Source organism: Macrotis lagotis, chromosome 1 (assembly GCF_037893015.1).
Source record: "Macrotis lagotis isolate mMagLag1 chromosome 1, bilby.v1.9.chrom.fasta, whole genome shotgun sequence".
Lineage (NCBI taxonomy): Eukaryota > Metazoa > Chordata > Mammalia > Peramelemorphia > Peramelidae > Macrotis > Macrotis lagotis.
Window position 1 is genome coordinate 749710444 of NC_133658.1, and position 26301 is coordinate 749736744.

The 26301-nt window shown below is 39.0% G+C and overlaps 1 protein-coding gene and 1 long non-coding RNA gene across 3 annotated transcripts in view; one reads left to right on the forward strand and one right to left on the reverse strand.

Moving 5' to 3' along the window:
• ADAMTS8 (ADAM metallopeptidase with thrombospondin type 1 motif 8) overlaps positions 1-22745 on the forward strand; it is a 29493-nt gene extending 6748 nt beyond the window's left edge. The window contains exons 2-9 of the mRNA XM_074216290.1: positions 3051-3290; positions 7479-7611; positions 9564-9731; positions 10228-10529; positions 12644-12827; positions 16172-16344; positions 16446-16621; positions 18825-22745. Of these exons, the coding sequence (XP_074072391.1) occupies positions 3051-3290; positions 7479-7611; positions 9564-9731; positions 10228-10529; positions 12644-12827; positions 16172-16344; positions 16446-16621; positions 18825-19392 (1944 nt within the window). The 3' untranslated portion in view covers positions 19393-22745. The remainder of the gene's footprint in view (positions 1-3050; positions 3291-7478; positions 7612-9563; positions 9732-10227; positions 10530-12643; positions 12828-16171; positions 16345-16445; positions 16622-18824) is intronic.
• The window catches only part of LOC141508042 (uncharacterized), a 90041-nt gene that overhangs the window by 21656 nt on the left and 42084 nt on the right, over positions 1-26301 (reverse strand). For both annotated transcript variants that reach the window (XR_012474328.1, XR_012474327.1), the window contains exon 2: positions 7002-7111. This is a non-coding gene — a long non-coding RNA (uncharacterized LOC141508042). The remainder of the gene's footprint in view (positions 1-7001; positions 7112-26301) is intronic.

A 26301-nucleotide genomic window follows, 5' to 3' on the forward strand; every position in this document is an offset into this window, starting at 1 on the left:
TCTGAGAATCTGCAAAGATGCTACTTAGTTGAGAGGGCCAAGGCACAGAGGCAGATTCCCTAGAGTTGATCCAGCTACTGGTACCTCTTTCCACCTACCCATCATTCCATCTCTTCTTCTACAAACCTCCTGCTGCTGCTGCTGGGACCCAGACTGGCCCAGGGAGACAGGATCTTATCTATTCCTTAGCAGCATGTACTTATTTTTTCTTTGCCTAGCTGCTGAGCCTACCTTCCTAGGGTAGCTTCCTAAGTTGAGCATGGCCTCAGATCCAAAAAATTAGCAACCACTCAGAAGTTCCCCTGCCTCACTGTTACCACCTAAGCTACCTCAGTTCTGTGCCTTCTTAATCCTTCCTCCCAAAGCCCTGTCTCCAGGAGAATAGTTTAAGTACCCATCAAAGCTAAGAAAGATCCAAAAACTAAGATGACAAATAAGGGGAGGTTCAGCAAAGAGAATTAAGTTCCAGGCTTTGAATTTAATAATGTAGATAGGTAATCTCTAGAAATTGTGAGAAGGTAGTAGAGACCTTAAGACATCTTGTTGTTATGAGAAAGCATGTTATAGTGGAAAACATCTCATGCTTGGAGCCAGAAGGTTTGCCTTCAAATCCCAGCTCTGATACCAAGTAGCTTTACAACTATGAGCAAGTCAAGTTTGCTGAGTTCCAGTTTTCTTATCTGTTAAATGGGAATAATAAAGTTTACACTGATAGTATATAGAGGATTGACCTTGAAGTCAGGATGATCTGGTTTCAGGTTCTACCCCTGAAATATACTGGCTGCCTTAAGACTATAAAGTGAAGGACAGTTGTAGATATACCCCAGTAGAGGGAGTTTTCTTACCAGTAGCTCCCTTACTGATAAAATCACAGGTCTGGGGGGGGGGGGGGGGGGGGCCGAAAGAAGTACCAAAAGACCTTTATTCTTCTTACCTTATAGGGTTACTCTGAGGAAGAATCACTTTATAAATTGCTATATAAATGTGAGTTTTTATTCCCTAGTCCAAAGTAAACTTACAATTCTAAGGCTTCCCTTGTGTTCAAATATCTTAAAACTTTTATTAACAGGAAGTTCTTCCGAAGTCTAGCCTCAGTCCTTCCTGTTGGAACTAAATACCTTTCCCTCTTGTTCTGTCCACTAAAGAAGTCAGATATTTTCTATATTTTCTTTAGGGCAATTAGATAGCAGAGTGCCAGGCCTGGAGTCAGGAAGATTCTTCTTCTAGAGACCAAATCTGGCCTCAGACTGTAACTATATGGCCCTGGACAATTCACTTAACCCTATTTGCCTCAGGTTTTTCATCTATAAAAATGAAATGGAGAAGAAAATGGCAAACCACTCTAGCACTTCTGCCAAGAAAACCCTAAATGAGGTCACAAAGAGTTGGATATGACTGAAACAGTTTGACTTTCAGTTTTGTACATTTTGGGGGGAAGCAGAGACTACTTTTATGTCTTAAAACCTTTAATATGACATGCTCAACCACTGTGACTGGCATAAAACAATTGATATCTGCTACTTTCTTCATCCTTACAACGTCTATGAAAGAGTCATCATGCTGTCAGACCCTTTGCCTCCCCTCTTTATAAGGCAAGTGGTTCTTTTGTCCCTCTGAACACCCTCTAAAAAAAGGACCCTGTCTGGGAATAAGCTTCTGAATCCTTGGCCTAGGGTTGCATAATAATTGCCTTGTTTCTCATGAATCCAACTGCCCATCCATTGCCAAGTTCTAAAGTTGCTGATAAGATGTTTACATCAGCCTAAACATTGCTCCAGTGCTTGACATGCTAAGTAACCTCCCAACCCCATGTCTGTGGGGCTGTCCAATATCTGGCTTAAAGACCAAGAGGTGCATGGACAAATCCCATTCACAAATAATGGGATTCGTCTGGAACTCCCACACATGGCTTTAGCCTGTGGAATGTCCTTTTCTGGACTTACCTCTGCTGTCCTCACCACCCTCCCACCTTCCTGACCACAGAGGAGATGGAAGATAGGATTACATGACCCGGAGGTTACAGGATGCTGACCAGCCTGGAGGACAGGGAGCCAGGTTCCCAGTCAGTTCTGGACTCTTACTCCATCCCTTCCCCTCTCAATCTGTCAACTGATCCAAGAAGACCAACTTGAAAAAGACAATGAGAAAGGAAAATTAAGGGAATCTGACTTAAACCCCTGGAATTTATCTAGCATGGAAGTAATTGGCAGTTTGAGAACAGGACCAGGGCCAAACTATGATCTCTGTGCCATCTGTCTTCCCTGAGATGAACTGAAGGCAGGTGTGATCCTGAGCTACCTCATTCTTATTCATCCCACTCATTTTAAGAGACTTGAGCAGATCCATAGAGCTGTGCATACAGAAATTCATGACATCAGATCCTTAGACAGACAGTCTCAGCAACTGTCAGCAACTTAAGTTGCTCTCTCTTACCTGAAAAGTACAGGTTACTCCATAGACCATCAGACAAATTTCTTTTGGGGGTAAGAATGGATCAGTTGATTTTTTCCCCTAAGAAAATGCCTATGCCATGGAAAGGCAAAGAAGACTTGAAAAACTTAGTTCCAGAGAAGGAAGAAGATAAGACACCTCCTCTTATGGGGAAACATTGATATGAAAAACTACTTTGAGATGTTTGCTTAGTCTTATTGATTTTTTGTTGGTTTTTTTGTTCTTGTTTTTCCCCTCTTTGTCATAAGGGATGACTCTCATTAGGGAAGGGTAAAAGAATGAATACATGGGTAAAAGAGCAATCAAAATTTATTTTTAAAATAACTAGTCATATTAGTCTAGAGGCAGTATGGGCCAGTGGAGAAAATACTGGACTTGAAATCGGAAAGACCTAAGTTCAATTTCTACCTTAGACACTTACTAGCTATGTGACCCTGAACAATTCACATCACCTCTGTCTGCCTTAGTTTTCTCATAGTTTTACTGGACACTCAAATGAGATAATATAGGGAAAGTCTTCTGCAAATTTTATAGCATTCTTAGTTCTTTCTCACAGCATTTAACCTTTTATTTCTCCTGGTGTCCTTTCCTCCTGGCAGAATCACATTCTGACACTGATGTCAGTGGCAGCTCGGATCTACAAGCACCCCAGCCTGAAGAACTCCATCAATCTAGTCGTGGTCAAGGTGTTGGTGGTGGAAGATGAGAAGTGGGGGCCAGAAGTATCAGATAATGGCGGGCTCACACTTCGTAATTTCTGCAGCTGGCAACAGCAGTTCAATCCCCCTAGTGATCGCAACCCTGAACACTATGATACCGCCATTCTGCTCACCAGACAGGTCTGTGCCAAAAGTTGCAGAAACGGGAAGAGTCAGGGAAGACATCTTAGTACAGGGTATTGGAAAGAAAAGAACAGTTCTTATTTGGATCTCAGTGACTAGCCAGTCATTTAACTCCTTGAAGCAAGGGACAAAGCAGCTCATGGACTTTAAGTTAGTCATAAGTAGTAATTTCTACCAGAGATAGTTGTTAAACACCAGAACCAGGGAGGCAAGGGATCTTGTCCATAGCCTTATAAAATTAGGAGAGGTGCTATGTTCAGTGTGGTTTAAATGCATTCCCACCTGAAAGCAAATGATATTATTAAATGACATTTAGAGGTAAAGATATATTCTAGATCACAGATGCTCTAAATTCAGGGGAAAAAAACATATCCAGCTGAAGAAGAAAAAGAGCTAAGAGAGAGAGATCTCAAATGAATACACTTAAACATCTGGTGGAGCTCTCTGTTTCATTCTTTCTCATTTCATTTTTTCTCTCTCATTTCTCTCTATCTCATTGTCTTACTATGAACCCCTTCAAAAAAACAGCTAATAATTTATTGGCTTATTTCAATGATAATTTCATTCTTCAGAAGGCAGAAGAACCCAAAAAGAAATGAAACTGATTCACACCAACACAAAAGGACTGGGTTGCTAAAGTAGAAATCAGGAGAATCTTAAGAGGAAATGACCATTCTTTTTTGGCATTTGTGATAGAGGAGAAGAAAACTGGTCACTGTTACTCAGGCTTTGGAAAGAACAGATCTCAGAGGTTTCAAAGAAAGGATGGGTAGAATCCAATGATTTAAAAATCTACAGGACAAATCAGCCTGGGAAAGAACAGAACAACATGTCTAATAAGTAATAACACTCAAGACAAGAAATGAGAGAGTAAGAACTCACCTATCTTCCCTAAATATTTATGTTGCCAAGCCTGGACAAAGTACATTCTTAGTCATTGAAAGAACTGGCAGCTCCAATTATTGGCACTTATTGTCAGATTTCTTTGAAAGATTATAGAAAAGGGAATAGGCACTGCAGTTTTGGATAAAATCAAATTTCTTGATTTTTTTTAGGGGGGAGAAAAAGTATAGAATCTATATCCCATTTCATAGGAAAATGAATTTGCCTTCAATTTCTGATAAAATTTTTAAAAATATTATTAAAGGGTAGTTAGTGAACATCTAGAAAAGGAAATAGTAATCACAAAAAGCCACTATAACTCCATCAAGAACTGGTCATGATGGGGTAGCTAGGTGGTACAGTAGATATGGTATGGACCCTAGAGTCAGGAGGTTCTGAGTTCAAAACCAGCCTCCAGCAATAACTTAGCTGTTTGACACTGCAAATCATTCAATCCCAAGTGCCTCCAAACCACCCCACTTCCCTCATCCTCAAAAAAAGGAAGGAATAAAGAACAAGTCATAAGAGATTTACCTCATTTCCTTTTCTGGGGGGGTACAGATTTACTAGATTAGTCATGTTAGGCAGAACATGTTAAAGGCTCACTCAAAATTCTTTGATAGTTAGAAATGCAACACCAAAATAATTTTTTCATCAATTCTTTGATTAGTGATATCAAGTAGGTCATAAAACAGAGAGATTGTATGCCCAGTCAAGGACAGGATGGTTGGTTACTGTCATGGAGAACATCTGCACAGACTCCAAATCAAAGAGAAATTTCTTGGAGACTGCAAGGTCTTTCACATGTTCCTAATGATGGCTGGCATTGTCCTGCTTCCATAAGGCACTTGCACATTGCATTTCTTCCTAAATGAGACCTATAGTTATTCCAAATGTTTAACCTAACCATTCACAAAGAAAAAACAATTAGATGAAAAATGGCTCTTGTTTCAGCTTATGTGTGACTGGATATATAATAACCTATGGTGCAGGGTTAGGTAGGACACCTACCTTGGTCAGATATTGCAGGTTTAAAAAGAAGGTAGGAAATGAGCTAGCTTTCATTTAAAATATTCTGCAGTGTTTTTTCATAATGCCAAACTTTTCCCTAAAACAAAGGCTCATCTTTTTACCAACATAATATTTTTCAGATGATGCTATAAAACTGCTAATCATGGAATATCATGATCTCTGAAGAATTAAATTTGTGGGCCACCCAAAAGGCAATAGAGAAAGATAAGAAGCATAAATGACCTTCAGTATAGCACTAATAAAAAGTTCAAATTAAAAATTATCACAAGAAATTTGACATAAGAAAAGAAGGGCTAGTCATACCCCATGTGCAAGAGTTCCACTGATACTCATATAATGTACTATGTAAGACTTCTTGGAAGCCTGTTGCCTATAGACCTGTGTAGCATGTTAGATGCCCCCTCCTCGTGGAAAATATATAGAAAGACATAGACAAGAATTGCACAGGATGAGAACTCCTATATAGGTTGAAATCTCTACTGGTGGAAGGAGTTCCCATGGTGAGAAGATCAAAACTCAACAGAATTATCAAACTATTATACTGGTAGATCAAAGGAATGCAATGGATAACACCACTTAGATATTAACAGAAACTCTCTTGATAATCTTGTGATCAAGATGGAGAGAAATGGGCTAGAACATAGGACTGAAAATTTGGAACTGGGAAAGATCTAAGGAAATTATCTAGTCATACCCTCTCTATTTTTGCAGATGAGTAAACTGAGTCCAAAAAAAGCAGTAATTTAACAAAATCACAAAGACAGGTGACAGAGTCAGAATTTAATCCCAGGTCCTCTACTTGGAAGTAGAAAGAAAATGTTCTTTTCATTGTATTCTGCTAATAGTATAAACGGATTGAATCTGAACTGGTTACAAATGATTACTAAAAATAATCATTAATAGTTTGATGTCAGCTTCAAAAATTTCTAAGTAGAATGCCTTTAGGCATCTGAATTTGGCCTATGCTATTTAATATCTTTTTTCAATCACTTAGAAAAATGTAGAGATGGCATTTGCAAGTGAGACAAATTCAGGATCCAAAATTAACATCTCAACTGCTAGGCATTGATCCAAATCTAGGTTGAAATTCAATAAGAATACTTTTTTTCAAAATAATTTGGATTGTGACTTACAATTAGTAAGCATCTGAGGAAGATTTGAATTTTTCTCCTGATTCCAGGACCTGTGCTTTATCCACTGCACTACCTAGTTGCCCCAAAATAAATTTAAAATCTTAAACTGAAAAGTCAATATTAGAGGTAAAAAATGCAAAGAAGTGACATTCCTATAAAAAAAATTTAAGAGTTTCAGTGTCCTATAAGCTTAATGAGGCAACATGTGTTATGGCAGTCCAAAAAGGTATATCATATTTAGGCACCATTAGTCTTATTAAGCAATAATGTCCAGGATAAATGAGACAATAGATGTTTTCGATTATTTGAAGGGCTGTCATGTGGAAGAATAATTAGACCCCACAGCTTCAAGCTAACAGCAATGCAAAAAGGAAGGTTTAGACTTGATATAAAGGAAAAATTCCCTATAATGAATGCTGCTCAAAAGTAGAATGGGCTGCCATGAGTGGTAGTAGTTTTCCTTCACTGGACGTCTTCACACAGAGATGGACTGCCTACTTGTAGGGTATGTTGGAAAGAGGAATTTTGATCAAGTATAGATCAGACTAGATGATCACTAATTATCCTTTCAGGAAATGATCTCCCTTTTTAGTCATTGCAATGAAAGTGATCAAGAAAAACCAAGGATTTCACTTTTAAGATTAAAAAAAATTGGACTTACCTTTATACTGGTCCTAAGGGCTTTTTTGAGGAGGAAGAGAAATCTCTGGGTCATCTTTTACACCATCCAGAAATCCACCATCAGTCCACATCTTGATGACTGATGAATCCCTAAGGGGAAACAGTAGGAGTCTCTGCATAATTGGAAAAATACCACAAAGTAGACTAATCCTGGCTCTCTCATTAACTGGCAAATTACTTAATCTCTCTGAACCTCATTTGCCTCATCTGTAAAAGAAGGGGCTTGAACTAAAAGACCTCTAAGGTCCCTTCTAGCTCGAAATATCAGATTCTTTCACAGGATTCAAGCAGGTAGAAAAATCTAAGAATAATAAGCTACTGACATTCTTCAATTTCCATGAGAATGGCTTAGAAAATATAAATTGCTGTGCAGGTATTCTTTGTGTTAGTTGAGCCTTAAGTAGGAGAGTGAAAGGTTCTGGTTGCCACTCCATGAGACTATCTTCCCATTGAACAGGATTTCTGTGGGCAACAGAGCTGTGACACCTTAGGCGTGGCTGACATAGGAACTATATGTGACCCGGAGAAGAGCTGTTCTGTAATCGAAGATGAGGGGCTCCAGGCTGCCTACACTCTGGCTCATGAATTAGGTGAGTTTTTCTTGTAGGAAATTGGTGACTACAGCAATAGAGAAGGTTTCCTAGTCTATGTCTGCTATCCCATGTACTGAAGAAATCACAGGTCTCTTGACCAGCCATAACCAGTCACCACAGAACTCAGATCAATATTTGTTTGTGGCTCTATTGTTTGAATCAAGGGTATGTGCTGAAGGAGCACAGATCACTTGAGGGTCTCAGTCAAAGATAGAGTTTCTTAAACTTTTTTTAATGTCATAGATTCCTTTGGTGAAGCTTTATAAAGTCCTTTCTGGACTTTTAAGAATGTTCTTAAATGCATAAAACAAAAGACATAGGATGCCAAAGGAAACTGAGGGGCAACTAGGTGGCACAGTGAATAAAGTGTCAGACCTGGAATCAGGAAGATTCATTTTTCTGACTTCAAATCAGATCTTAGATACTAACTGTGTAAACCTAGGCAAGTCACTTAATCCTCAGTTTCCTCATCTGTAAAATAAGCTGGAGAAGGAAATGGGAAACCACTCCAGTTTCTCTGCCAAGAAAACTCTAAATGAGGTCACAAAGAGTCAGACATAACAAATACAACTGAACAACATAAAGGAAACCAATTGTATAGTATATATATATATATATATATATATATATATATATATGTATATATATTATTGTAAATATACTGTTATAAGAAGGGGATTCTTAACTTGGAGTCAGTGAACTTATATTTTAGAGAGAGAGAGAGAGAATAAATGCATATAAATATGTATTATATATATATGTGCTATATATTTATTGCACATTTATTATGTTTTTTTTAAGTTCATTGACTTCAAGCTAAAAATCCTTTGGCTAAGACCAAAACACTAATATGATATACATCTAGCTACATTTTAGTAGAAAGAGTCAATACAAAGATAAGATCTAGGTTTGAATCCTAGCTCTGCCATTAACCAGCTGTGTGACTTTAAGTGTACCTCTCTAGGCCTCAGTTCCCTCATCTGTAAAAAAAGGAAGAATTTGACTTAAATAATTTATTTTGAGATATTGAGCCTCATTCAGGCTGGACTTCAGTGGACCCAATCCAATGTTCATTGGCATGAACATCTGACTTACTTTGCTTCTGACCTGGAGCAGTTTGCCTTTTCCTAGGCTGCCTTGTGGCTTTCTACTCCCAGAGATTCAATTAGTGACTTAATGCAAATATAGAATTACACAACAACTAAGAACTCTAGAGGTTTAATAGTAGGTATTACAGGTATGCACTACCAAGTCAACACCTAAATAATTTCTAAGCTCCCTTCTAACTCTAAAAAAAAATTTTTGAATAGCAATCATCTCCTGAAAACTATACCTTCAAAGTAACCAATTGCCAAGCATTTATTGCTCTTGAGATATAAATAAAAAGGTGAAAAATAGGCCCCTGCCCTCAAGGAGCTTATATTCTAATGTGGTAGTCAACATGTTCATAAACAGGTATGTAAGTCACATACCAAATATATATGAAACCAAATAAGTGAAATTTTTGATATGATATACAGGCAAAGCTGTAAGGACATTTTTTTTTAGGGTGACGAATGAAGAGATGTTTTAAGACAGAATGAAGTGAGCAAAAGTGGGAAATCAAGGCTTCTCTTCTAATCCCAGAAGGCATCCTGAAGTAGGTAGCTGTCAGAAAATATCATAAGGTACTAGAAAAGAATGATCTTGATCATGAGACAGTTTCTACCTGTCAGTCAAGTAGCATTTATGTTTAAACTATGCTCAAGGCACCATCTAGCCCTGCCACAGTCTAATGTAGTAAGAACTTTATTTGGAAAACTGATGAACACTCCATTGTAGGGTTTGCATTAAGTTGATGCAGGGGATCACTCTAAGGTCAGGTGGGATTATGTGTGCAGCTGGGGACAAGAGAAAGATGGACATTGGAAGACTGGCAAGTTAATAATATAATGTGTCTTCCTCACTAGGACATGTGCTTAGCATGCCTCATGATGACTCCAAAACCTGTGAGCGATTGTTTGGACCAATGGGCAAGCACCATATGATGGCTCCTCTCTTTGTCCACTTAAACAAGACAGTACCCTGGTCTCCTTGTAGTGCCAAATACATCACAGAGTTTCTGGATGGAGGACATGGTAGGTATCACTTGGACTTTCTCTCTTTTTTTCCTGAGCTAGCAACACTTAGAATTTGCCCCTTAGAGCCTTCTGAATCTTTCCTGAAGTCAGAAAAGCAAATAATTTGGGAATTGGAAGGGTTTGAGATCAGCATCAGTGGGGAAAAAAGCCTTGCCTTCTGAAGTCTAAAGAAAATTAAATATTAATAGTACCTTTCATTATCTAAGTGTACAAAGACTAATTGGGAGGCCATAGGGAATGGAGACATGACTGAGAACTGGGTTGTAAGTGGAAGATGAAAGTGACCTCAAAATATGACTATAATAATGATCCAAAAAAGTAGATGATACACATGCAGAAGATCAAGAATTGGGGTTAATTCAATTGTAGAGAAAAAGGAGGAGCACATTAATGGGAAAAAAAGAGACCAGGAAGCCCATAGTTAGGAATTTGATTTTGACTTAGGGGTAGTAATGGGAATTACTGAAGGCTTGTTTCTTTCTTTTTCAACCAGGTCACTGCCTATTAGATGCCCCAACTGCAGCTATCCCTCTACCTTCCAACCTCCCAGGCCGTGAGGCCCTCTATAAGCTGGATGGACAATGCCAGCAAATCTTTGGACCTGGCTTCCGCCACTGTCCCAACACCTCAGCCCAGGATATCTGTACCCAGCTTTGGTGCAGAACAGATGGTGCTGAACCCCTCTGTCATACTAAGAATGGCAGCCTGCCCTGGGCTGATGGAACACCCTGTAAAGATGGTCACCTATGTTGGGATGGTAACTGTCTGCCTGAAGAGGAAGTAATGAGGCCAAAGGTGAGTAATGAGGCTACTTAGGATCACATTGGTAAAAGAAGGTGTGCTTACCTATGTTTTTTGAGTATCATAACCCACCTTCATATAGTACCTTAGTATATACAAAGGATGAGATAGATAATACACATATTCTCATCCCCATTTTTCAGATGAGAAAAAAAAAGGCTCATAGAATAAGATCTAATTATTGTCATTCAATTGTTTCGATGCTGTCTGCCTCCTTGTGACACCATTTGGGGATTTCTTGGCAAAAATACTGTATGGCTTAATATTTCCTTCTCCAGATCATTTTATAGATTAGGAAACTGAGGCAAAAAAGTGACTTGCCAAGGTCAAACAGCTAGTAAGAATTTAAACTGAGGAAGTTGTCATCTTGACTTCAAGCCTAGCATTCTATCTGATGCATCACCTTGCTACCCTAAGATCTAAAAATAATAACTAAAATTTATACAGCACTTTAAGATTTGCAAAAACCTTTACATATGTTATCTCATTTGAATTTCACAAAAACCCTATAAGGTTGGTATCATCATGATTCTTCCATCTATAGATAAGGAAACAGAGGCTAAGTGATTTGCTCAAATCATGTAGTATATTTCTGATTTGACCCTCAGGCTTCTCAAGTTCAAGTCACCTAGATGCTGCTAAGGGAAGTCTAGAGACTTACCCATGCTCATCAAGTTAGTAAGTAAAAGAGGCAGGCAGAACTTGAATCCAGCTCTTGTACCTCTGAAACCAATTCTCTTTCCATTATACTATACTCCATTACCCTCCAGCATCTAATAATATGTCCACAATATTAAGATGATCACATAGACATGATCCCTACTCACTAAATACTTAAAAGTTTAAGACAGACATCCTACAGTTAGAACAGAAGCATCAAAACTAGACATAAGTGGCTATTATTTGTATCATCAGGGAAGTTACATAATTGAACTAGAAAAGGAGGCTAGAATGGTATAAAGAGGAAAAAAGATTTCTAGACCTTCTCTGAGAGATTTGAGAAAGCAGGCCCCCAGGACTACCCAAATTTGAAGAGCATGATTTCCCCACTACTAATAAGGCTTTTGATTTCTTTGTTCCTTTCACAGTTTCTTCTAACTTGGAATGGTGAGATTTATTAGATTTGGGAGGCAACTGTGACATAGAGAAAAAGAAAACACAAAACAAAAACACTGGAATCAAACTTGGAAGACTTGACTTTGAAGCCCCAATGTGATAGCTATACAACCTTGAGCAAACCAGTAAACTTCTAGATCTTCATTTTCCTCATCTGTAAAATGAAGATGATAATGCCTCTAAGTACCTATTTTACAGTGCTGTTGTAAAGGATTCAATGAGATAGTACAGGGTGGTCCAAAGTCTCATAGCTTCAGATTGCTATTCAGATTGGGCTCTCTCATATATGAGTCTGTAAACCTCAAAGCACTATAAAAAAGTCTGGTGTGATTATTCTTTTTCATTCTGAGCCCTTTTTGGAGTTCACTGGGCTGGCCCCTTTCATCAGTAAGCATCCAGTTAGTTTGCATTCTGCTTCAAGCCACTCATCTAATAGAAGTAATCTAGAAAATCACAGAAGAGTGCAGCTCTAAAAAATGTCTTTTGTTCCACACTTCACCAGTCTATTTAGTCAGGCTACTTCATATAATTTCTTAAGTCTATTTTTCTTCCCCACTCTGGATATTTATCTACTTTCTTGCCCTTACCAATCCCAGCGGTATTCTGTCTTATTTTTGTGAGGTTGTGAATTCTCTGCCCTAAAACAATCCTTGGAAATTCTGACCAGTGGTCTGGTCTTATGGAGATCTATTTGGCTTGCCTTGCTGCCAGCCTCCAATAGTTAGAGGTCACATTGTTAAGTCTAGTCCTTTTAGATACATGTATTTGTTCTCAGAGGTCAATGACTCAACTAGAAGCATTTATAAATTCACTATTCCTCCCAGTAACATCTAGAATATCCATCAGGGTAATCTTTCCATTAGGGACTGGTAGTATGGATGTAAGATTTCCCAAATAACTAGGTTGAGACTCAAAAGGCCTCATACAAGATATAGAATTCAAGCCTATTGCCACAGTACTAGACTCGCTAAGTAAGGTATCCTGTGTTTCAGCCTGTCGTGGATGGTGGCTGGTCCCCATGGGGGCCATGGGGGGAGTGTTCCCGCACATGTGGAGGAGGAGTGCAGTTCTCCTACCGAGACTGCAATGACCCTGAACCAAGGAACGGAGGCCGGTACTGCGTGGGCCAGAGAGCCAAGTATCAGTCCTGCCACACTGAGGAATGTCCACCTGATGGTAAATGGCTGCTTACAGGCAATGCTCACAATGGGGGTTGCTGCTGATGCTACATATCACCAGGAGGGCAAAGGAAGGGAGTTCTGAGCCAGAGATGAAAGGACTCTTTGTGTCGACACCAGTGGACACAGCAAGTATGGAAACAGGCTGTAGGGAGCCGGAAAACTCAATTTCTAGAGACCAGACATTGCCCTGAAAATGTCTAACAAAGTGGTGAGGGGGAAGAATTGCTAGGGCATTGAAAAGCTGTCTAGACAAGGTCATTCCAAACCCCAGCTGTTCCCATTGAGTGGCTAGGACAGTAACCGGTCTTGTGGCTGCCAAATCCCCCTCCGTATGTTTGGAAGGACTTTCCAAACAGGGTTTAGAGCCAAAGCCTCACTCTAACAAGCCAACACTCAGTCCAGGGCAGAAGGAGGATTTCTGAGTCTGACTCTCATTCACATTCTTTCAGAGAACAGTTGCCTATTTTGGGTCCACAGAATGAACCTGATTGAGTTTTCCAGTGAAGAAATGATAAATCTATCTCTCCTGGCCATATTCCTTCCTTGGTTCTTGCTAGGAAAAATAGCACAGAAATATACCTGAAGAGAAAATAATACTAAAGAACAATAATATGAGAGAGTGGGAGGGAAAACTTCTTTTCCCCATGGTGCCATTTGCCTCCCTCATGATTTCCTAGAAAAATTAACAGTCATTGAAAAAGATAGAAAAAACTTTAGGAATAGTTTACCTGATTGGAAAGGGTAAAAAAAGGGACTATCTTCAGAGGCATTGTCATCTGCCTACTGCATTGTTTGCAATTTTGTAAGAGAGCAGAGGGTTGGCAATGACTTACTCCTAGAAACCCTGGCCAGTGGCCTGACATTATAGAGATTTATCTGGCCCCAATACATGGGATGTGCCCAATGCTATAATTTTTTTTAATATAAAAATAATGGTAAGTAGCCTGAGGAGCAGTCAGATGAATATTTCCGTTGTCATCTCAATCAGCAAATATTTACTGATCACATGTCATGTGCCTAAACCTGCGATAGGTGTTGTGGGACATAAAAAAAATACAAGAATGCTCCCTGCCTCTCTCCAGTTGGAGAAATAAAACACTACACTCAAGATAAATACGAAATTATCAAATTCTATTGTATAGATTCTAAGAGAGTTAATGTTCAGGAGAAGACTATCATGTACACAGGAATAGACAAGGGTTTCTTTGTGAGAGAAAGCCATCTTTTCCTTGATGCCTCCAGGCAGTAAAGATATTTCTCTACCAAATACCTGACATAGCACTTGTTTTGTAACCATTAAACAACTTTCCCATATCATTTTGTAACATGTGCACTCATTTGGATTATGTTCCCTCATTCCACAACTGAGGAATTTTTATTAAAGTCTCTCAATTCCATAACCCAAGACTATGAGTCAATTAGTCAGCAAGTATTTATTAAGCTCTTACTATAAGTCAGGCACCATGAAATGTTTAATCTTTTTGTCTCCCCCGGCTCCTACCACTGTGTTCTACACAGTGGACTTGAGATGAATCTAGACAAATAGGTACCATGTTGACAGGTAGAAAGATGAGGAAAGGTATTTCAGGTGAGAGAGACTGTCTTGGGAGTTGACATGGAGGGAGGAATGAATGAGCAAAGGATAGTTTGGAGTCTCATAGGTAGATTACAGAGGGTTTTTATAATAATGACTTTGGAAATAAGGTGACAGGCAATAAGGAATCATTGTCTTTATCTACCTGGGAATGACATAAGGAAATTCTAGGAAGCTGGATTGAAGGAAGCACAGACAGGAAGGATAGACTAGGAGACAATTACAATAATTCAGTTATATGGTATTGAGGATCTGTACTTAACGTGGTGGCAGTAAAAAAAGAATCAAATTCAAGATATGTGATAGGGCTATTTAAACTTTTATTTTTGGTGAGGAGAAAGGAGATTCACCTCCATGATTTCATCTGCACAAGGAATTCCTGGTGCTAAAAATTCCTCATTAAGTCATCTGTAACTTATAGTCTTAGAGGTGTGCCTGAGGAACAAAGAGTGAATTGCCTGCAGCGGCACATGTAACAGAGACTGAACTTACACTCAGATGTTCCTGCTTTAAAAACAAGCACTACTCATTATACCATACTCCTTCTCAACAGATGGAATGAGAGGCATGAATGAGAGGAAAAAAAGGCAAAGATAGCTAAAGATCTTTTAGCTTGGAAATTGAAAAAATAGTAGTTCCATGAATAGAAATGGGGATTTTAAGAAGGAGAGAAGTTAATTTTGAATACATTGACTTAAAGGTCCTAAGATCATTGATTTATTGCTAGGAAACTAAAGAGGCTATTTGGTCTAATTCCTTAATTTTACAGTTGAGGAAACTAAGGTCCAGGGAAATGATTTGCCCAAGAACACAAAGTAAGGATTGGAGGTGGGACTTGAATTCAGGTCTTTCCAGTATACCAATATCATCATATGGAATGTTTGAACTGGAAGGAATCTTATTAGTCCTCTAGTGCAATGCCCTTATTTAATAGAAGAAACAGTTCCAAAGAAATTATTCATTCAGAACCAAAATCAGCATACATTACAAATGGAAATGTCATATATATATATATATATATATAATATATATAATATATATAATATATATATAGTTGTAAATATTGGAGTTGCAGAAAAGATAAGGACTAAAGATATAGTTTGAGGAATTGTTGGCATAGAAGTGCCAGTTGGAGGCAGGATAACAGATTAAGAAGCCAAGAAAGTGTCTGTAAAGAAAACAAAGGACAGAAACTAAGGCTATTTTTCTGTTCTTGGAGAAATTCTGGTGGTATATATTCAGATTTATCAAATGGCTTCTTATTTTTTAAGACTGTAATAGCATAAATTTAGAGTTAAAATGAACCATAGAACCCAACTAGTTCAAAGCCCTTTCCCCTCATTTTATAAATGCAGATATTGAGGAGCAGAAAGATTAACTTGACCAAAATCACACAGGCCATGAGAGATAAAATTTGAAGCTTATGTCAATTTATTCATCTGTTAAACAGAAATAATGAAGATCTTCCCAAAGTTGTTAATAAGAATGTGTTGAGTTCTCTTGCAATTGAGTCCTGGGTATGATGGGGATGGGTTAAGGTCTTCTCTTTTAATTTATAGAATCATAGAATTATAGAGATGGAAGAGATTTCAGAGTTCTTCTTGTCTGTCTCCTAACCAAAGGATGAATCCCAGTTGTAGTATCCCAAGTTGCCATATAGCCTCAAAAATTTTTGTCTTTACTAAAAGATCCCAGAATTTTATATACTCTTCAGTACCCAAATCCTCTTGCCTTACCTTTTATAGGAAAAAGTTTCAGAGAGCAGCAATGTGAGAAGTACAATGCCTACAACATCACTGACGATCATGGGAATATCCTTCAGTGGGTCCCCAAGTATGCAGGAGTGTCTCCCCGGGACCGCTGCAAGCTGTTCTGCAGAGCTCGAGGAAAGAGTGATTTCAATGTATTCGAAACCAAAGTAAGAATTCTCAGACTCAGAATTCAGAAGGAAAGTGAACTCACCTGTCCATTCTTAAGTTGTCCTCCCTTCTGCTTTTCTTTGTCTTCTCTCCACTACAGGTGATTGATGGAACCCTGTGTGGGCCAGAGACTCTATCTATCTGTGTCCAAGGTCAATGTGTCAAGGCTGGTTGTGATCACGTGGTAGACTCCCCTAGGAAATTGGACAAGTGTGGTGTATGTGGGGGCAATGGCTCTTCATGCAGGAAGATCTCAGGCTCACTCAACCACTCCAAGTGAGTCTCCCCAAACCTTTATACCTAGGATCAGTGGCCAGGTGGGGAAATTAGGTCATGGGGCGGCTAGGTGGCACAGTGGATAAAGCACCGGCCCTGGAGCCAGGAGTACCTGGGTTCAAATCTGGTCTCAGACACTTAATAATTACCTAGCTATGTGGCCTTGGGCAAGCCACTTAACCCTGTTTGCCTTGGGGAAAAAAAAAAGAAATTAGGTCATAGGCAGAATGGTATTCCTTCTGAAATACATTTCCCAAAAATGAGCCAGATTTTCATTTTCTTTTCTTTTTGTACTTCTAAGTAGGAGAGAACAGCCCCTGGATGTTCTCCCTAGTGACCTGGAATCAGAGGACTTTTCCAAGTATTTGTTCAGAAGGTGGTCCCATCCTTGAGGTCCAATCCTTACTTTCATCAAAACACTAAAAACATTTTCCTTCTTGTAAGACCTTCAAGCACTTTACTCACCTTTTGTATAATAATTGATATAAAGCTTGTGGGTTCATTTCTATAGTCTCATTTGACTCTCAAAATAATTCTGGGAGGTATGATGCCCGTTTTTCAGATGAGGAAAATAAAGCAAATTGAGACTAAGTGAATTACCCAAAATCAGTTTATTAATGACAGAGCCAGGACACAACTCTCTTGGTAATTCCCAGGTCCATTTTTTTCCATTTCACATTTTAAGGAATTAAGAGACATCATTGTGCCAGATGATAACCCTCTGAGAAAAATGTGAGGAAAAAAATATTGAGGTACAGAATTTGAGGTCAGATAGATTAGGGTTGAAGTTTTATTATCTCTTTCCTCCTTTCTTCCTCTGGGGATGATACCAGGAATGCTGGTCCTCACAATTTGAAATGTATGTCATACCTTCCACATGCCACCCTGAATTCAGATCTCATCAAGATAATCACTAGAAAATTTGGAACTCAAAAACGTTTTTAAAATGTAAAAATTGTCTTCCATGTAATTGAGAAAAAAATAAAATATCATTTTTCCAAAAAAGATAATCAATAGACTTGAATAAATTAGTGCCACATTAACATTTCTTTTGCTGGCCTCCAAAAGCATTTGAGAAACATTTGAAGATAACCTGTTTAGCAAATTTGCACTTGCTCCCACTCCATCCCATCCTGTTCTCCAATTTCACTACACTGAAAGAACACAATATGCCTAAGACAAACATGCTCGAGAATTTCCTCGTATTTCTAAGCCTAAAGGGAATAGAAAGCTGAAGCAAAGGATTTTTTTTTTTTTGCTTTCCCTGGCAACAATTTTAAATCCTGCTGTATAATTTTTAAAAGTCCTTAATCATATGAACTAAAGGATCATAGGGCCCTAGATTAAGCAATCCATCTCACTCCCACCCCAACATCCCTCCCCAGACTAGAAAGACAGAGAATTGGAATAGTTGTCATCCTCCCGTCTCCATACTTCTTCCCTTCACCAAAGGAAGAAAGGAGAGAGAGAGAGAGGCAATAAATCTTCAACTCTAATCTACCCGTCCTCAAGTTCTACACCTCAACATTTTTTTCTCATGTTTTCTCAGAGAGTTAGCATGTCACCCAAGAAACACCTATCTCCTGACATGCTAGCCAGGCCTCCTCATAAGAAAGTTTTATCTCACTAGTTCCTGTCCTGGAACAGTATTAACCAAGTGGACACTATCCAACTCTAGTAGCAGATTGATCCAGAGGTGGAATGAGATTTCCATCTTCGAAGGGTTCTGGAATGGTTCTCTGGAACTGATTTTTCCATGTGGGTTTGAGCTCTATGTGCTGAGGTGGCCAAACAAAGTTTAATACCAGTGCAATGAACTGAATTTATTTGAGAGCTCATTTAAACTGAGAGGTGACAGATTTGGCATCACCAATATACTTCTCAAAGCTCTTTGGACTTGTTCTCCTACTCTCTGGACTAATTTAGAGATAGACATATCTAAAATTTAACCCAATCATTTGGAATTTAATTGACAGATTAAGCAAAAACCTTTAAACACTGAATGGCAAGCATTCCTGCCTGCCTCCAGAATTGATTTCTTGAGGATTTTTTTGAGCCATTTCTAAACCCCTTACTTTCTTCACTCATCTCCATCCTGAGAGAAAATGTTTTTTCCAACAATCCCAAGCATTCTAATTCCTGGGCCACAATCATAGCCTGGATTCTCTGGCCACAGTCCTCAAGTGTTCCTCTCTTTCTATAGGTATGGATACAATGACATAGTCACCATTCCAGCTGGGGCCACCAACATTGATGTAAAACAGCGAAGCCACGGGGGAGTTCGGAATGATGGCAACTACCTGGCCTTGAAGACAGCCAGTGGCCGGTACCTGCTCAATGGAGACCTGGCCATCTCAGCCATGGAACAGGATATCCTCCTAAAGGGGACCATCCTTAAGTACAGTGGCTCCATTGCTACCCTTGAACGGCTTCAGAGCTTCAGACCACTGCCAGAGCCTTTGACTGTCCAACTGCTGACTGTTTCCAGTGAGGTCTTTCCCCCAAAAGTCAAGTACACTTTCTTTATTCCTAAGAATGTAATCTTCAAACCAAAAGGAAAAGAGAAAACAACCACCAATATCATCCAACCTCTGCTAAATGTGCAGTGGGTCCTGGGGGACTGGACTGAATGCTCTAGCACCTGTGGGTCTGGCTGGCAGAGGCGGACAGTGGAGTGCAGAGACTCCTCTGGCCAAGCCTCATCTATCTGCAACAAGGCTCTGAAGCCAGAGGATGCCAAGCCCTGTGGGAATCGACCCTGCCCCCTGTGACCCAACATAAAGGTTTATGGTCCTCATGCTCATGGACATGATACTGGGGAATGGACAATTGCAGTCAGCTATGATGACAACATTAGTGAGGACAATGCATCCCACTCTGACCTCCTATTGCCACAGTCCCCTGGGGACTACAAAAATGAAAAAGGAGGGAAAAGGGACAAATCTTAAAGGCTATTGAGTGGACTGTGCTTGAGTTCAAATAGAGGGTATAGGTTTAAAGTCAAAAATGCACTTACTGATCTAAGTATAGACTTGGTATCAACCTGTTTTCAAAGGACTAAATCAGACTAAAAATGTTCAAGGAAGAACAAAGTGCTGTTTGGTTTCCCCAATAGATAATCTACCTCAAAGGGGGAAAAGAAATAATGGAAAGGGAAGGGAAAGAAAAGCTCATTCAGAATAATGGACATTAAGCATGTCCCTTGAGCTGTCTTTAAAAAGATGACGATGATATCCTCAGTATTAAACTCCATTGCCTGAAAGACTACAAGTAATAAGGGAAAGTGGGTGGTCAGATCAAAGGATCCACCTGAAGGAGAGAAATCTTTTTCAATATTTATGCAAATGTGTGTTGGACTAAAGTGTGATCTTGTACAAATGTAATGAGCTGGTTTATTATTTCCTTGGAAGGGGTAAGGGAAGTGGAGCCCATGGATAGGCTGCTACTTCAGGAAAGAGGTATACTCCATTTGAGCTCACACAGAGAGCATCTTTGGATGAATCACTTTCCCTCCAAAAGCCTTAGTTTACTCATTTATAAAAGAAGGAGGTTGGAAGAGATGCTTTCTAAGAACTCTTCCAACTCTAATATTTCCATTTGAGCTTTCTCAGGTCTCTAGACATCTAACAAACCAAAGTGGCAAAAACTTTCCAGGTTCAAATTCTGAATATAACAGATGAACTTAAGACATAGTAACAACAGTTCATCTTGATTGGTTTAGAGTGTTTCAGGTTCACACTATCAATTTTGTGTTCCCTTTCTGACACGTCAAAGCTGATCATTTTAATTGGTTGTATCCTATTCTGCACACACTCTCAGCCTCCACTCCTCTATTTAGCAGCCCCATATAGGTCTATAGGATTCTCAGAGTTGGGAGGCTGAAGGGGAAAGAGTTTAAACCAAAAACAGTCTAAAAGTGGAGCTATCAACCTCATCTCCCACTCTCCCTTCCTGGATAAATTTGCACAGAATGGCATTCCCTATCTAGCAGCCAAGGGACCAACTAAAGGCCAGCCAATGTTCTCAGAGTCATCTGTGTCCTCTCTTTTCCTTGTTTTGGCTCCATTATAAGTATCCTGGCTTTTTACCATCCACTCCTAACATAAGGGGCTCTAAATCAATGATTATGGGTGGGTGAAAAGCCACAAAGATAAGCAAAAGTAAGAAATAACATTCAGAAAAGGGAAGAAAACCATAACAGTCTGTTTCCATCCTGCAGCTTCTTTATCTTCTAATCTTTTACTCCCTTTTCCTTCCCCTTCTTTTCCCAAAAGCACAGACAAGAAGAGTGGATTAGTTTTCTCTCTACTCACTTTCTAAAAAGAGTGTTCAATCCATTCTGCTCCCCCCTTTTTAAGGCAACCAAATAGAAAGACAGTTTTGTGTAGAACTATGTATGCAAAACATTGAAAACTAGAATGCCAAAATTGCTGGATAGGACAATAGTTCTGTATAGGATGGTTCTACCTTGGAGACAGTAGTAGCAATACACCTAGACTGCTTTCTCTGTCCGTCATCTTTCCTTCCTCCAAACTCAGAAATTAATTCCCCCGAAAGAGTCACTGTTAATGTTCTCTTGCCTCATTCACACTGGTCCAGCTGAGGCATCTCTGCTCCCTACATCATTACCAATCACAGATTCTGCCCCTGGAATTCAGCTGGCAGTTGGGCTGATGATGTGCAAAGCAGAATGGAATCCAACTTGGCTCTCCCCTTACTGTGTGGGCTCAGCCGGGCTAACAGGATAAATGCTTATTTGTGTCTGGAAACCCAACAGCTGTGGCTCAGAGGCTCACAAAGAACAGATCTAAAAAGGGAGACCGGGGCCATTGTTGCCCTGAACTAACTGGCCCCTTGCAAGTAAGGGAAGGAATGATGGGTGTGCTCTCCAGGGAGATACCTTTTATGCACTCACTTTCACTGTGTTAAAATTGTCCATTGCCCAACTTGAAGTTCAAATGGATGCTGCATGGGTGTTTCCTAACAGGAAATCCTTGGGGGCCTTCTTTGGAAAGCTGGTTATTAGACAAATGCCTTTGAACATATCAGATTCATTTAGAATCACAGAATCTCAGAATTCATCCCAATGTGTGAATGAATCCTCTCTGCAACATCTCTGATGGAACCTCTAATTGAATATTTCAAAGAAAATTGCTGGCACAAATGATTCATTTCTCCTTTCCCTCTTTATTACAAATGGGCCTTATATCTGGGAATAATTCCTATCCTTCACTCCCCTAACTCTGCCTGGAGGCCTCTCTTGGCCTTTAACAGTAATGTTGTGTTTTGTTTTTAAATTTACAAAGACTTGCAACATTCCTCTTCCCCCACCCACATCAGCTCCCCCTTAGTGGAGAAACAGTTCCCTGATGGTGATGGGCCATCTCCTTGTTAAAGTTATATCCTAATCTCTGCAGACACCTGTCAGGCAATGTTCTTTGTATTTTTTTCAACCCAGCTGGGTGCCCTCCCTATGAAGCCTGTTCCTAAACCCTGTTTTCCAACTATTTAGTCACTTTCCTTGCTCTCCTCTGGGCCTCTCTCCAGTTTTTCCACATTCTCCTAAACAAGCATGACTAATGCCAAGAATAGTGGGAGGATTCCTAGTATTATGTTGGCTCTATTTTTTTAAACATCACAGTTGTGTCCTGACTTATTTAAAGCTTGTGGTCTAAGACAAGGATGGGGAAAGACTATGTTACTATTAAATTGCTAACATTTTATTAAACAGTTTGCAAACTGTTGGGGGTTCAGAAATCCTGAAGCAGAAGGTCCTCACACAGAATCTAAGATTCCCAATGGTCAAATTTCTTCCAGTTAGCAAGGGTTAGAGTTAAGAAACCTTGAATAAATTTGTCCCAAACACTCTAATCCACATCATCAGCAATGGGTCAAGGTATTTGGACACAAAATACAGTCTATCAAGTCCAAGATTTTTTCCTCCATGGTCTGGAAATCTACCTGCAGAAATTAAGCTCCCTTTTCCAGATATCCACTTCATGACCATATCACTGCCCTCCTACCTGTAGGGCTGAGAAAAATCTTAATTATAATTGTAGTACTAGTACTACACATATGGGTCCTAATAAAACTACTCCAAGTTTAAGGAAACTTATGGGTAAGCATCCACATCAAACCATAACTCTTTTTATTTTCTTTTTCCAATTACATGTAAAGATGGTTTTCAATATTTATTTTTCATAAGATTTTGAATTCCATATTTCCCCCTCTATCTTCTCTCTCCAAGACAGCAATTGTGTGTGTATATATATATACACATATATATGTATGTATGTATACATTATATACATATAGATGTATACATATGCATATGTATAATTAATTTATTAACATGCAATTATGTAAAACATATTTCTATATTAGTCAACTTGTGAAAGAAGAATCAAAACAAAATGGAAAAAATCATGAGAAAGAAAAATCAAATTTAAAAAAGTGAAAATCATATGCTTTGGTGTGCATTCAGACTCCACAGTTTTTTCCTCTGGATATGGATGATATTTTCCATCACAAGTCTTTTAGAACTGTCTTTAATCGCTGTGTGCTGAGAAGAGTTAAGTCTATCATAGATCATTATGCAATGTTTCTGTTGCTATATATATATAATCTTCTCCTGCAAACAATAATTCTTAAGAATCCATCAATGTCTTCACTTTTTACTACATCAACCAGAGTAGACAATTCAACTGACATAGCAAAATAGGTGACGAAGATTTATCCAATTCATACAATTATAAACAAAGGATACACATGAAGGTACACATGTGTAACCAGAGGACACACATGGAGGGACACGTGTATGGCCGGGAACAAATATGGCCAGAGAACATGTATGACTAGGAAAGCTCGGGACTCCAATAATGCAGTTGCCAATGTCCTCTGGAAGTCACTGTTGCTCTCTGCTTCCATCTACTGGTTGTCAGCAGCAATTTGGCTTCTTCCCAAAAGGGGGAAGAGTCTATTAGCTTTTTAACTAATAGCCTCAAGAGCTATATTTAGCTCTTAAAAAAAAAATTCAAACCCCAGCCAGCTACACCCAGTCTGCTAACTAGACAAGTCCTTGGACATTCTTAAGTCTATCTTTTGAACTGTTCTTTCTCCGGATGACACTCAGACTTTCTCAGTTCATACACTTATCTATGTTATGATCTTAAATTCCTTTTAATTCTCTTCACCTTTCTCATATTCAACAAGACATGAGGATACCTCAAGTTGATTCAGCTAAACAAAGCTCTCTAGCCCGGGTTATCCAGTGTGGTCCACCCACCAAGAATGCCTTTAGCTTTTGAGAAAATACATATTGGAAAAACTGGTCCAAGTTGCATGGGGGAAGAGTTTCAGATACTGCTCCCACCATACTAGAGAATCTATTCAGCAAAACCCAAAAGGAATTGGAATAAAGAGATCTGTTTCACTTTTAATGATGCCCATGGGTGCCAAGCAAACCAAATCAGAGGCAAAAAGGTTAGAACTGATGAAGCTGATGTCCTTTGCCCTATATTTCCCCATCACTGCACTCTCTACAGTATGATAAACTAAAGTCCCCTTCATGATTAGGTCACCAGAAAGCTCAAGATTATTGGGCAAGTTGAAACCAGGGAATACAACCTATTGAATAAGGTTTAATATACTGCTGCTGATTTCCAGTTCCTATTCTATTCAACTGATCAGTGGTGGATGAATGATCAGTGAAAAATAGTCTGCCTTCATATCAAAATTGTCCATTCCAATCTCAATCACTGATATTGTTAATCAGTTGCCATTGTGTATTGACCATCCATTGCTTACAAGTACTGTGATGTCATACAAAAATTTGATTTGGTCTCTGCTCTGGGAGAAAATATATAGTAGGGATATGCAATTCCTCATATACCCTTTACTAAAGAATGGTAACTAGAGAAGGTCATCCCCTTCAAATAATGAAACCATGACTTTTGAAAAAGATATTCATATTGTTAGCCAAATCAACTCTAGTTATTTATGATGGCACAAATGTCTCCATCAGAGCTCCCTCATATTTAAGTAAGGAAAGTAAAGAAAAGAAAGGAAGTAAGGAAAAATGCTGTGTGTTCCTCATGTAGGACTAGAATGTAGGAAGAAGGGAGCTGAGATGAGAAGATGAGGAAGGAGCGAAAATCTATGTAAAACAAATAAAACCTAATAGAGTGATAAGGTGATTAATAAGTCAATTGCTTAGTGAAGAGACTGAGATCCATTGACTTCCAGGTTCTTTTTTTATGTTTTTGCTTACCTAGCTATTTTCCTTTCTTAGAAACATACTCAGGAGGGATTACTTCCATATATATATATATATATATGTATATATATATATATATATACATATATATATATATATATATATATCTTTCAAACAACTTGATCACATTTACTGAACTGGGTTTGCCCTTCTTAGACTTAAAGACTAAATTACATTTCACTAATTCATATTCTTCCATCAACTGATATTACCTTTCTAAATAGAGCCTAGTTGGCCTCCTCAGTGATTAAACTTTCTCAACCCCATAAAATAAACAACAACAGAGCTCCTAATTGATATTGTTAACCATGTCTCTCTCTTTGGGAAAGAAAATGAAAAAGAAAAGAGAAACAATATAAATCATAACCAAACATATACAATCTGGTACCAATACAAGAAGGGTGAAGGAAACCCACAAATCACTGAACTCTCCCCTCATTTTGAGACTGTCACTCTTGAAGTCTGTTCTTCTTATAGGCCCTGAGATCACTAAAATGAGGCAGGAAGGTTCTAGCTATCCTTTCAGCGCTCCTAGGCTACCAAGTCTATCACTGGCAAGAGCACAATTATCCCGGAAATAGAGTGTGCTAGGCTGAGCAGGGAGTGGAGAGCACTGCAGTAAAACCTCCTTAGACCTCAAGGGTTCCGCGTTCCAAGCATCTCATAAGACCCTGGAGGATTGGGAAGAGTCTACACTTAGCCAAACACAACTTCCTGCTTCTAAGAAAGGGAGGAAAAAATAGTTAAAAGGCTTTTTGGACACCAGAGATTTCAAGTTAGAGTAAACACGAATAAATCAGACACATGTGGAATGAATTTCTCCGGAAGTAAGGAAAGATGCTGTGTGTTCCACATGTAGGACTAGAATGTAGGAAGAGGGGGAGTTGAGATGAGAAGATGAGGAAGGAGAGAAAAATGTGGAGATTTAAATTGGAAATGAATCAGAGGTGATAGAGGGTTCAAGAGCTAGTACCATATTCTGGATGATTTTCAAAATAATAACAATGAGCAAGAGCTGAGCTAGAATGTATTGCAAAAGCCACCACCAGTGATATTGATGACAGATAAGTGACCCTGCTTCTCAATTCTTTTGTCCATGTTTATAGCAGTGGAGGGTGGGAGGAGAAAAGGAATGTTCCCAATGGGACTGAGGACAGAACATTCTAGGGGACTATCTCAAATGCAGCTGAGCCTAAATCACAGTTCACCTCTCAATCAAATACCCAGTAAACTCTATGGCAGGAGGACATGAAAAGTCTCAGCAGAGCTTAAAGTCATCTTGAGTTTGTATGTTGATATGAAAGGATTGCAGAAACATGGGAAGACTGAGTGTATCAGCAATAAATGAGAGTAAAAAGGGACTGCCTAATGAAATCAATGATTAAAATATACCCATTTTATATAT